The 12821-nt window shown below is 40.3% G+C and overlaps 1 protein-coding gene across 2 annotated transcripts in view; it reads right to left on the minus strand.

The window, feature by feature from the left end:
* Positions 1 to 12821, minus strand: part of pcca (propionyl-CoA carboxylase subunit alpha) — a 374463-nt gene that overhangs the window by 200745 nt on the left and 160897 nt on the right. For both annotated transcript variants that reach the window (XM_043691289.1, XM_043691290.1), the window contains exons 13-14: positions 2400 to 2543; positions 1810 to 1884 (exon numbers count right to left, since the gene is read on the minus strand). In XM_043691289.1, the coding sequence (XP_043547224.1) occupies positions 1810 to 1884; positions 2400 to 2543 (219 nt within the window). The remainder of the gene's footprint in view (positions 1 to 1809; positions 1885 to 2399; positions 2544 to 12821) is intronic.

The following is a 12821-nucleotide window of genomic DNA, read 5'->3' on the forward strand; positions in this document are numbered from 1 at the left end:
TGTATTATGGTCACTACTTCTCAATGGCTCCTTCACTTCGAGGTCTCTGACCAATTCTGGTTCGTTGCACAATACCAGATCCAGAATTGCCTTCTCCCTGGTAGGCTCCAGCACCAGCTGCTCTGAGAATCCATCTCTGAGGCACTCCACAAAGTCTCTTTCTTGTGGCCCAATACCATCCTGATTCTCCCAGTCGACCTGCATGTTAGAGTCCCCCATAACAACTGTAGTGACATCTTTGCGACAGGCTAATTTCAGCTCCTGATTTAACTTACATCCGACATCCAGACTACTGTTTGGGGGCCTGTAGATGACTCCCAAGAGGGTCTTTTTACCCTTAGTATTTCAAAACTCTATCCACACTGACTCTACATCTCCTGACTCTAGGTCCCCCCGTGCAAGGGACTGAATATCGTCCCTTACCAATAAGGCCACCCCACCCCCTCTGCCCGTCAGTCTGTCCTTACGATAACACGTGTATCCTTGAATATTCATTTCCCAGGCCCTGTCCACTTGAAGCCACGTCTCAGTTATCCCCACAATATCGTATCTGCCAATTTCCAAAAGAGCCTCAAGCTCATCCATCTTATGTCTAATGCTTTGTGCATTCATTGCCCTGTTAAGTCAGTACTGATTGTATTTGAATAAACGTTGATAATTTGGGCTTTCATCAAAAGCCATTCAGCAAACAACACAATTTTTTGCAAGGTTTGTGAAGGTTTGTAGCTCAGGTTGAGATTTAGGGCGTAGGTTTGCTCACTGAGCTGGAGGTTTGATATCCAGACATTTAATTACCTGGCTAGGTAACATCATCAGTGGCAACATCCAAGTGAAGCGAAGCTGTTGTCTCCTGCTTTCTATTTATGTATTTCTACTGGATGGGGTTCCTGGGGTTTGTGGTGATGTCATTTCCCGTTTGTTTTCTGAGGGGTTGATAGATGGCATCTAGATCTATGTGTTTGGTTGTGGCATTGTGGATGGAGTGCCAGGCCTCTAGGAATTCTCTGGCATGCCTTTGTTCAGCCTGTCCCAGGATAGATGTGTTGTCCCAGTCGAAATGGTGGCACTGTATTCAAGAAGAATGGATACTCAAAAAATACAGTCCGCAGAGTCCTCAAGAACAAACCACGACAAGCAGACCAAACACAGCCAGAAACCCTAACCACCTTACCATACATCAAAGAAGTTTCAGAAATGACAGCCAGACTACTAAGACTCCTCAGAATCCTAGTAGCACACAAATCCACCAACACTCTCAAACAAAAACTAACAAACTTAAAAGACCCAGTACATCCCATGGACAAAACCAACGTCATCTACAAAATTCCATGCAAGGACTGCCACAAACACTACATTGACAAACAGGAAGAAAGTTAGCCACCAGGATACACGAACACCAGCTAGCCACAAAAAGACACGACCCTCTCTCCCTCGTAGCCCTACACACGGATGAAAAATGCCACCATTTCGACTGGGACAACACATCTATCCTGGGACAGGCTAAGCAAAGGCATGCCAGAGAATTCCTAGAGGCCTGGCACTCCAACCACAGTGCCATAAACAAACACATAGATCTAGATGCCATCTATCAACCCCTCAGAAAACAAACAGGAAGTGACATCACCACAAACCCCAGGAACCCCATCCAGGAGAAGGATATAAATAGAAAGTAGGAGACAACAGCTTCGCTTCACTTGGAGGTCGCCACTGATGATGTTACCTAGCCAGGTAATGAAACGTCTGGATATCAAACCTACAGCTCAGCGAGCAAACCTACACCCTAAACAACACAGTACTCAGCAAACTTACATTGGGCATGTGTAGAGGCTCTTTATACTGAGAGAGACGGCCAATCGAAGGCAACCCAAAAGATCTGTAAGGATCCTAGAGAAAGAGGTTCAAACAAGAGGAAGCATTAACTGTAGGATAAAACACAGGAAGTAGTGTTAACTGTTCATACAATCAACCCCATTGACCAGGCTATTTTGGATTACTGAAGACATGAAATTACATTTGGAGTCTTTTCTCTCCACTTTTTTTTAAACCACAGAGCAAATGACCAATAAACACCTCTCCCATTCAGGAAGGTTTCCTCATTTGCATAACAAATTACAAAATTGTTAGTGTGCTTTAAAGACGACAGAGAAAGTAACAGAACAAAGCCTTCAGGATGTTATAGGTAATTAAAGGAGAATCATTTTATGGAAGGTAAAGAACTAAAGTTTGAGGAAACTGGGGGAAGGGGAGTGATTGTGCAATATACATTATCCTATACATTAGTCCTATCAAAAGTATGTTTACTAATTATGAATTTCAATTTAATTGTCAATCAAAGCTACCCTATCTCTAAATCCATCAGATGGTATTTCTTATGAACTGTAAAGCCAACTAAACTTTACCTCTGCATAAACCCTGCATTCAATGGCCCAACCATTGATGGGAATATCAGCTTGCTTGTGACAAAGTTGGTAACCCTTGGCAACGCGAATCATTTCTTGGACTAGGTCCAGGCCAGTAATACATTCGGTGACAGGATGCTCAACCTGCAAGGTCACAAAGAAATAGTCGTCAAGGAAAAACAATGAAAGATAAACAACGACACAAAGTGGGAACATGCACGAGCTCACTAGCCAAGGGCAAGACTGTCGCTTCAACCGGTGCTTTTCAGTTCACTAACAACAAAGAGAGGCTTTACCCAAAAACAGAAAATTAAAAATATGGACAAACACCCACACCTGCTCAAAAACAGATATTATTCTCACCATGTCTCTCTCACTCTCCATTCATGCACAATCCAGATAAAGGCAAACACACATGTAATACGGAAACCTCAAAGACACAAGAGAACAGACACACGCAAACACAATCCAGAGACACTATCACAAACTGACACAATCTGGACTCAGAAGCATATACACAAACAACATTAGCACACCCATGCAAGCTAGACACATGAAAACAAAGAGTCCAGACACAAAAATACACTTACACACACAACCTGGGCACACATGTAAAAACCAAGAAGCAGATACTTGCACATACTTGCACATAAAGCACAAATACACACAAATAAACACAGACACTCAAACAGACATATGCAGACACATGCACATATTCCAGACACAAAAGCATTATATACACAATCCCAGACACAAACATGCACGCACTCTCACACACACAATCCGAGACACATAAAAATTTGCGTGCACACAATTCCAGACACACAGGCGTGCACATGCAATCACAGAAACACAAGCACCCACACACAAACACACAATCCCAGACACACAAGTGCACAAGTACAAACACACAATCCCAGACACACGTGCATGTACGCATACACTTTCGCAGATTTACACACACACACACACCACACTTGCAGGAATACACACAAATTGCAGACATACCAGCACATACAAACATAATGCAAACTTACAAGTGCACATAACACACAAACAAAAATGCATATTTACACATAAGAATTCATTGACACAACTATATTGCACACTTGCAATCCAGGCTGCAAAGAACGTATCTTGTTATTTTTCAGTATTTTTGCTTGTAGACGGAATGGGGGAAAAAAGTTATAAAAGCCAAGGATTATTGCAGTTTTTGAAAGCAAGTAACCTGACATCATTGTAACTACTACTGATAATTTGCTATTGAAGCAGGAATAGTAGTAGCAACAGACAGGCTGGATCCAAGGGCTTGTCCAAATGGAGAGTCAGCTGGCAATGAGTACCGAATGGTCTATGGATTAGTGACCAGTCATTGATGACAAAGTTCTTCTACCTATCAGCAACTATGCAATTGGTTCCCAGGTGGGTGAACAGCTTAGGCCAAAAACAATGAGAAGCACAGATTTCAACAGCTCAGAAACTCTCTAGGCTTTCTGCAGAGAGAAAAAAATAAAAGTCTAAAGAAACTAATAGTTTATTTTTCCTTCAGCAGTTGTTGTAAGCTGTGACTTTTAATTAATAAATCAGAGACCTTTAGTTAGGGTGAACCAGTCACCTTGTGCCTTCTGCAAACATGTGAAAGAATCCGGAGAAGGAAGAATAAAGAAGCAGCATTCCGATCAGCAGAAGAATTATCTCAGCAAATCCTATGAACAGGGACTACCAAACTGTTTTCCCAATTTCTCCCACTGCCTCTAATGCCAACAATTTGTTTCCTGTCTGTATGTGAAGATGGCAAGTTTATAAAGGGCTTAAAATTTTAACTAGTAGAGTTATATGCCAACAATTCATACATGTTTGCTTGTAGCTGAAGTCTAATTACTTGTAATAAATAATTACTCTTGTTAACTACAGAAACCTGGTCCATTCTTTCTGTCAACCTGGGTCTGAAAATGAGGCAAATTGTGCAAGTCTAGGATCTTGTTAAAATGACTCCAGAATGACTCCAGGATTAGCAGGGTTCAATTTTTAGTGCTTTATCACAGTGCAGCATGACAAGCCAAACATATGCGTGCACACATCATCCATCCATAGAGAGGCACTTCAGACACACAAATACACGCAAAATCTCAACACACATAAGCACACAGGTAATCCCAGGCACACAATCACACACACACAATCCAGGCACGTGCACAGACAATCCAGACACACAAGCACATGCGTCAGGTACACATAAAGTCCAAACACACAAACTCATAGAGAGGGTATCCGAACACACAGGTTTGCACATAGAGTCACAGAGATGTACAGCATGGAAACAGACCCTTCAATCCAACTTGTCCATGTCGACCAAATATCCCAACCCAATCTAGTCCCATCTGCCAGCACCGAGCCCATATCCCTCTAAACCTTCCTATTCATATACCCATCCAGGTGCCTTTTAAATGTTGCAATTGTACTAGCCTCCACCACTTCCTCTGGCAGCTCATTCCATACACGTACCACCCTCTGCGTGAAAAAGTTGCCCCTTAGGTCTCTTTTATATCTTTCCCCTCTCACCCTCAACCTACACCCTCTAGTTCTGGACTCCCCCACATATTTATCCTATCCATGCCCCTTGTGATTTTATAAACCTCAATAAAGTCACCCCTCAGCCTCCACGCTCCAGGGAAAACAGCCCCAGTCTATGCAGCCTTTTCCTTTAGCTCAAATCCTCCAACCCTGGCAACATCCTTGTAAATCTTTTCTTAACCATTTCAAGTTTCACAACATCCTCCCAATAGGAAGGAGACCAGAATTGCACACAATATTCCAAAAGTGGCCTAACCAATGTCCTGTACAGCCGCAACATGACCTCCCAACTCCTGTACTCAATGCTCTGACCAATAAAAGAAAGCATACCAAACACCTTCTTCGCTATCCTATCTACCTGCAATTCTACTTTCAAGGAGCTATGAACCTTCACTCCAAACTTCAGCAACACTCCCTAGGAAGTTACCATTAAGTGTATAATTCCTGCTAAGATTTGCTTTCCCAAAATGCAGCATCTCGCATTTATCTAAATTAAACTCCATCTGCCACTCGTCAGCCCATTGGCCATTCTGATCAAGATCCTGTTGTAATTAAAGATAACCTTCTTCGCTGTCCACTACACCACCAATTTTGGTGTCATCTGCAAACTTACTAAATATACCTCCTATGTTCCCATCCAAATCATTTATATAAATGACAAAAAGTAGCGGACTCAGCACTGATCCTTGTGGCACTCCACTGGTCACAGGCCTCCAGTCTGAAAATCAACCCTCCACCACCACCCTCTGTCTTCTACTTTTTTACCAGTTCTATATACAAATGGCTAGTTCTCCCTATATTCCATGAGATCTAGCCTTGCTAATCAGTCTCCCATGGGGAACCTTGTCGAACACCTTACTGAAGTCCATATAGATCACGTCCACCACTCTGCCCTCATCAATCCTCTTTGTTACTTCTTTAAAAAATTCAATCAAGTTTGTGAGACATGATTTCCCTCACACAAAGCCATGTTGACTATCCCTAATTAGTCCTTGCCTTTCCAAATACATGTAAATCCTATCTCTCAGGATTCCCTCCACCACCGACATCAGGCTCACTGGTCTATAGTTCCCTGGCTTGTCCTTACCACCTTTCCTAAATAGTGGCACCACGTTAGCCAACCTCCAGGCACCTCTCCTGTGACCATCAGTGATACAAATATCTCAGCAAGGGGGCCAGCTATCACTTCCCTAGCTTTCTACAGAGTTCTAAGGTACACCTGATCAGGTTCTTGGTTTAAACACTTTTATGCATTTCAAGACATCCAGAACCACCTCCACTGTTTCCCCAGCTGGTGAATGGTTTCTCTGTTCTTTTCAGTCAAATCTTATTGTAAATATGAATAAAATCATTTGTTTTCCTTGTTGTTGTAATAGTTGTCGTAACCTGTGACTTTTAGCTGAAAGTCAGACACTTGTTTTAATCATCTTGGAACTGGATGAAGCAAAGTACTGCAGAAGAGTCATAAAGACCACATCAATGACAACAACAACAACAACAGAACCTAGCAGCAAAGTCTATTGAACTGTCTTCCAACCTTTCCCCTTTGTCCATAATCTATTCTGTCTGCCTATATGAATGTAAGGGAGAATTTATAAGGGGATTCGAGTTTTAATTAGTAATATTATATGTTGATGGTTTATAATTGATTACCTGTGGCTAGAGTCTGATTATTTGTAATAAATAGCAGAGATTGTTCAGTACAGAAAGTGGTCCATGTTTCCTAACAACCTGTATCTAAAAGCCAGGTAAATTGAGGAACTTTGCATGCTTTATAAATTCTTTAGCTTTTGTGATGACTCCAGGAATAGTGAGGCTCAATTTCTAATGCATTTTCCCAGTGAGTCATAACATTGGCTCCGAGGTCACTGAACATCTTGTGGGTGTGGAAGCGATAGCAAACAACCATTGCTCCTCTGCAAAGGAAGGAATTGTCCTTTTCTCTGAAGTAAAAAACACAAAGTCTGCAGAAAGTCAGTTCATTATTCCTTAGCAGTTACTGTAATATGCAGCTATAGTCCCATAAGTACCCACATGCTGAATCCCAGACACACAAGCACAGATACACATACAGCCCAGACACAAAAACCACACAAGCATGATTTAGATAATCAAACACACAAGCAATCCAGGTATATGAATGATCTAGATATACAAACACAATCCAGACATATAAGCACACAAACATGCAATCCAGACACACAAACAAATGCACACACAGAATCACACTCCTGCAATGCAGACACAGAAACTAACACAAATACATACAGACATACACCGTACCCACACACAGATCAAACACCAACATACAGCACATAGACATACACATCTTCACACATCTTCATGTACAGACACATGCTGTCAAACATATGTATCAAACATGGACAATATGCACAGATATATGCACATACAGAACCTGCCATGAACACCACTACACAGATAGGCATTTACACAGTCACATTCTGACAGATATACACACACAGTTATACAGACATACAGAAACATACACACTACCAAGAGACAAACGTTGTCACTCCACAAAAATCCTAAAATTTAGACACACACATACAAAAAGCATAGCTATGTTATCACAACTAGCATCAAGATGCTGTTCTCATCTGATTAGAAGTCTGTTCTTTAACACTATATTTTCTGAAGTGGTTTGTGGTTTCCTAACAGTTTATTCCAAGTATCATCCATTTGCCTACTTTCCCTAACCTGTTCCAAAGAGCAACCAGATTAATATAATCTTACATCAACCCTGTGCAACAGAAATGAGCAGATGGATCCTTCAGGCTTTCTCCCTCCAGATGATGCTGTATAGTGCTTAGCATGCACAATAGCTGGGCTCAACAAATGGAGTCACTGTGTTATCAGCAAATTGCTGCTAACAGCTTTGCATGATGCTGTTAAGGGAATACCCAGTCTGAATGCATCCACTGGCTAGTCTAGATTTCTGACCTCAGTCAGGATTGGAAGATGAGGATAGGTGAGAAGGGAGGACAACAAATATTTTGTCTTATCATTTGAAACTATGTAAGTTGGACGGCTGCATTTCAAAAACACTTTACAAATAAAATTAGTTGAAGGTTTTCTGGATATAAATAAATGTGTTGACATCCAGATTAAACCCCAATGTCTTGCAAAATACTACCAGACACTTGTTTACTGGGTAATTTCAGCAGAGACCAGTTCACTATCTACAGAGCAGATGGTGCAATTAACTCAGTGAAGCTTCTAATCCAAGGAAATTTTCTTCATAATTAACTGACACTTTGACATTTTTCTAATAAAAGTCATTACTTAAAAGAGCAAACAGTTTGTATAGTGCAAATCTGGCCAATGGGACTGCAGAAGAAGGATGTTATTCTTTAAACTGGAGTTTATTTATTAGTCAATGGCACTCACTTTCAGCCCAAACTTGAACTATGACAAAACTGTCTTCTCTGTCTTCTGAATTTTGTATATATTAATTGCAGAAAACCATTTTTCTATCCTTTAGCAATGAGCAGCTGAACTGTCCCAATGTATATTTTCATTCTGTTGCAAAAACACTGCACAAGACTGTCACTAGTCTCTCTATTTACTGTAGGTGATGACAAGTTGAACTGACCACCTTTCCCCAGTTGGTCTGAGCTGGTCAAATAAAGAATGTTTTAGAAGAAAAAGCAATCAGGACCAGGAATGGGACTATAAGAGGAATCTTTCCAAAAAAAAACTTACTGGTTATGAGATTGCTACACAAAGTCTTCAGAATAATTCACAGTGACTCAGCTCACTGGTACAGTTGCCTGCTGTGATTTTGGAGCCATGCATATCAAAGGACAGAAACTGGCCCAGGTTTCAGCTCTTGATCGTGATCCAGTGCCCCTGCTGAAAGTGTGTGTATTTAACATTTGAAGGAGAAGAATATCAAGCTCATCTGCAGTGCCCAGCGTGGTAGATTTACCTGCAGTAGCTCACTGACCAGAAGGTAACAAAAAAAGAGGAAAGGTCACCTGAGATGTTTACAAAGGGATTCTCAAGTAATTCAGAAAATTAGCAGTTCGTATTTCCCCATAAATGTAGCTTCTTGAAATTCATGGGGTGGAGGGGGGTTCAGTAAAGAACCACCTCCTCTGTCATTGATTGGCTTTGGATCTCCTACAGCTTTAAAACAGAGTCACAGAGATGTACTGCATAGAAACAGGCCCTTAAGTCTACCCCTCCATGCTGACCAGGTATCCTAAACTAATGTAGTCCCATTTGCCAGCCTATGGTCCATATTCCTCTAAAGTGTTCTTATCCATATACCCACCCAAATGTCTTCTATAAATCTTCAAGTAAGACATCTACAGAATGATGTTTTGCAACTCAAGCTTTCCAGATACTTGACAAGGTGAGAGATGGTGAAACAATTCACAACATGTTTGACAAGGTGATTACTGGGACACAGGCTCTCACTTTCAACCAGTCAATAATTTAGTTAAATGCATTAAAGGAATAGAAAGGCTTGCAATTCCATAACACCTTCATCAACATCAGTATTTTCTGAAGTGCTTTACAAATATTTGAAGTTCAGCCACTGTTTAATGAAGGAATCACAACAGCCAATGTGCACACAGCAAGTCCCACAACTAGCAGTAATAGAATGATCAGTTTATCTATTTTTTTGGAGGGGTCAATAGCAGTCAAGGCATCAGACAGAACTCACTAGCTCATTCAAATAATATAGTGGGTTCTTATTCCTCTTGAGAGGGCAGATGGGGCCTTGCTTTAACATCTCAATAGAAAGACTCCTGCAGCAGTGCTGCACTCCCCCAATAGTGCACTGGAGTGCCAACCTAGAAGTTGGGTTCAAGAGTTTTTAATGGATAATTAACACCTACCAGTGTACAAAGCCAAGACTCTCCATGGTTGATCTCCCACTGCATACAGTGGGAGCACTAGCTTTCAGAGCGCTACTCCTTCATCCTTCAACCACCTGATTAAAGAGCAGCGCTCCGAAAGCTAGTGCTTCCAATTGAACCTGTTGGACTATAACCTGGTGTTGTGTGATTTTTAACTTTCCACACAGAATGGTTGGATCAGACTAGCTGCCAAAGAATGGGTGTTAGCTCTGAATTAAGTCATTTTCTTGATATACTGCAATGTGTTCTAATGTCTTCCCTTTCATGAAAGCCATGAATGAACGCGGGAACAAAAGAAAATTGGGGTACCAATTGATCTTAAATTGATTTGATTCAATTACTCCCAGATATTAAAATTTCATAATGAATATAAAGGAGGATTTGTCAATGTAATTGGTAGCAAAAAGGCTAATTTACCTGCTATGGTAATGATAGCAGCCACCACATAAACTCAGAGAGCCGTGGAATTCATAAAATGGTTCCAGCACAGGAGACTTTTCAACTTATCATGTCTGTGGCTGGCTTTTAGCAAGACCAAGCCAGTTACTCACATTTGCCTTAGGCCAGTAATTCCTTTCTCTTCTGATGCATACTCAGTCCTCTTTTAAAAGGCATAATTGAATCTGCCTCCATCACATTAATGAATTCCAGATCTTGACCACTCACTGTGTAAACATGATTTTCCTCATATTACCTTCAGTTCTTTTGCCAATCACTTTTTACTGGGATGCTATCACACCAATTTTTAACTCAATCCTTGGAAAAAAAGTGATTAAAGGGACCAATGTTTTTGTATGGGAGCACAAGAAGATCAGTACACACAGACATGAGTATGCAGCTCACAATTAATCTGCCTTTCTAATAGATCCAGTGCTGATGGTGGAAGAGTGGAGCATATATCCAAAAATTGGCTCCATATTTCTGGACCATGTTTCTAATGGGAAACATGAAAATGGTTAGGTGAGCTGGCTCTGAATGGGAGCATATGATTGATCACCTAGGGGACTATACCAACATCCATGAAAGGAAATAATGTAGCTCCCACAATGAGATAGAAAGGAACAGAATGAAGTCGTAGCATTAGAACATAAGTGAGCAGTCAACCATGTTTGGCTAATCAATTAGATTGTGATTGATGTGTACCTCAGCTCCATTTGTCCACCTACATTCCATAATCCTTTCCAATCCCCATCTATTCATTGACTTTGCGTTCAAAGATATTTTGGGAGAGTACTGGTGAAGTTCAGAATTCTGGATTTCCACTAATGTTTGTGTGAAGAAGTGCTTCCTGACAACACCACAGAAAACTGTGGCCCGAATTTTAAGATTCTATCCCCTTATTCTGGACTCACCCACCATAGGAAATAATTTCGCTCTATCAAATTCTTGAGTCATTTTAAGCACATCGTTTATATCATCCTTTAATCTTCTACCTTCCAGAGAATACGACCCTAGTCTGTACAGTATGAAGAAATATTTCTAAATATCAATTCAAGTGAGGTTTGCAGTCTGGCACAGTACCATGTCTCAACTTTACTAGTTGATTTAGCGAATTGGGAATAATATTAAAGAATGTTATGGAAAAAAAATAAATTGAGTCATTTCCTCCTATTCTGCTGCCAAAGGAGTGGCAAGGTTAAGATAAAAATTAAAAAACATCCTGATTCAATCAGCATTCTAAAGTTAAAATTGTTATAAGTGCAGTCCATAGAAGTGTGTGGGCAACTCTTTTTAGGGTCACCAGTAAATATCTAATCTGGGTGGTTGACAAAGATTCTCCACATCACATACACACAAAGCAACAGCTTGCCACATTTAATATTCAACCTCAACAGAAATATTTAAACTAGATGAAAAGGGAAAGAGATTACTTGAAAACTCGGAATCAAGTACTCTCTTCAAGATGACAATCACACATTACTATTAAATGCATCTCAACTAGAAAGAAAGAAAACTATCCAATTGTTTCTGAACGCAAAGATTCTCCTTTTCCCAGCATATATTCAAGTTCTCTTGTGGTATACTTGTAGTATCCCTACCTCTGCGGTCAAGTACCACCTGTTCCAGAGGTATGCCATAACACATTTGAACAGGTTAATTAGAAATATGTATTTGCAGGTCTCTCTTGAAAGTTTTTGAATCTGCTCCTATTGACCTTTCAGGCAGTGCATTCCAGAACACAACAAATTGCTACGCAAAAGATATTCTCATCTGGTTATCTTGTCAATCATCTTAAATCTGTAACCTCTGCTTAATGACCCTGTTGGCAGTGGAAACAGTTTCTTCTTATTTAATTATCAGTACCCTTCAGAATTTTGAACACCTCCATTAAACCTCCCATATGCAGCACAGCTCTAAGAAAAACAAAGCCAGCTTGTCCAATCTCACCACATGACTGAAGTATTTTACCCTTCATAACATTCTGGTAAATTTGCTCTCTATGCAGTATTTTCTTTCCTGTGAAACAATGCAGAGAATCTTAAACAGAGATAAACAAAATACTGAGAAAGATATTTTAATATCAAACTGCAAAAGGCAACCAGACAGTGCCTTTTCTTGTAACTAAAAGATCACAAAAGAGTAAAGACTAACGATTGTCAAAATGCATGTTTCTATATAAATATTGTTCTTTTATTTTAAAAGCATAACCCACATTTTTGTTATTTCAATAAAACGCGTCATTAGTTGAGGTAAAAAGACTGTTGCTTTGAAAATTATTTTCAAAAGGCTTTCTTTTTATTGCTGACATTAACATAAATTTTTAGTGCAACACAGCATGCATCCAGTTACAAAAAAACTGAAAGGAAATTTTGGCTGCCATGTGGGAAAAATATCAAAGCACTGCGGCTAGCTACGTACTGGGACCCTCTGTGGTACTTAATTGCCCCCTCCTCAAGGTCACTTTGAAGCAAGGGGCAATGTGTACACAGCAACTACAGCAGCAATTACATAGACATTA

This window comes from Chiloscyllium plagiosum, chromosome 6 (assembly GCF_004010195.1).
Source record: "Chiloscyllium plagiosum isolate BGI_BamShark_2017 chromosome 6, ASM401019v2, whole genome shotgun sequence".
Lineage (NCBI taxonomy): Eukaryota > Metazoa > Chordata > Chondrichthyes > Orectolobiformes > Hemiscylliidae > Chiloscyllium > Chiloscyllium plagiosum.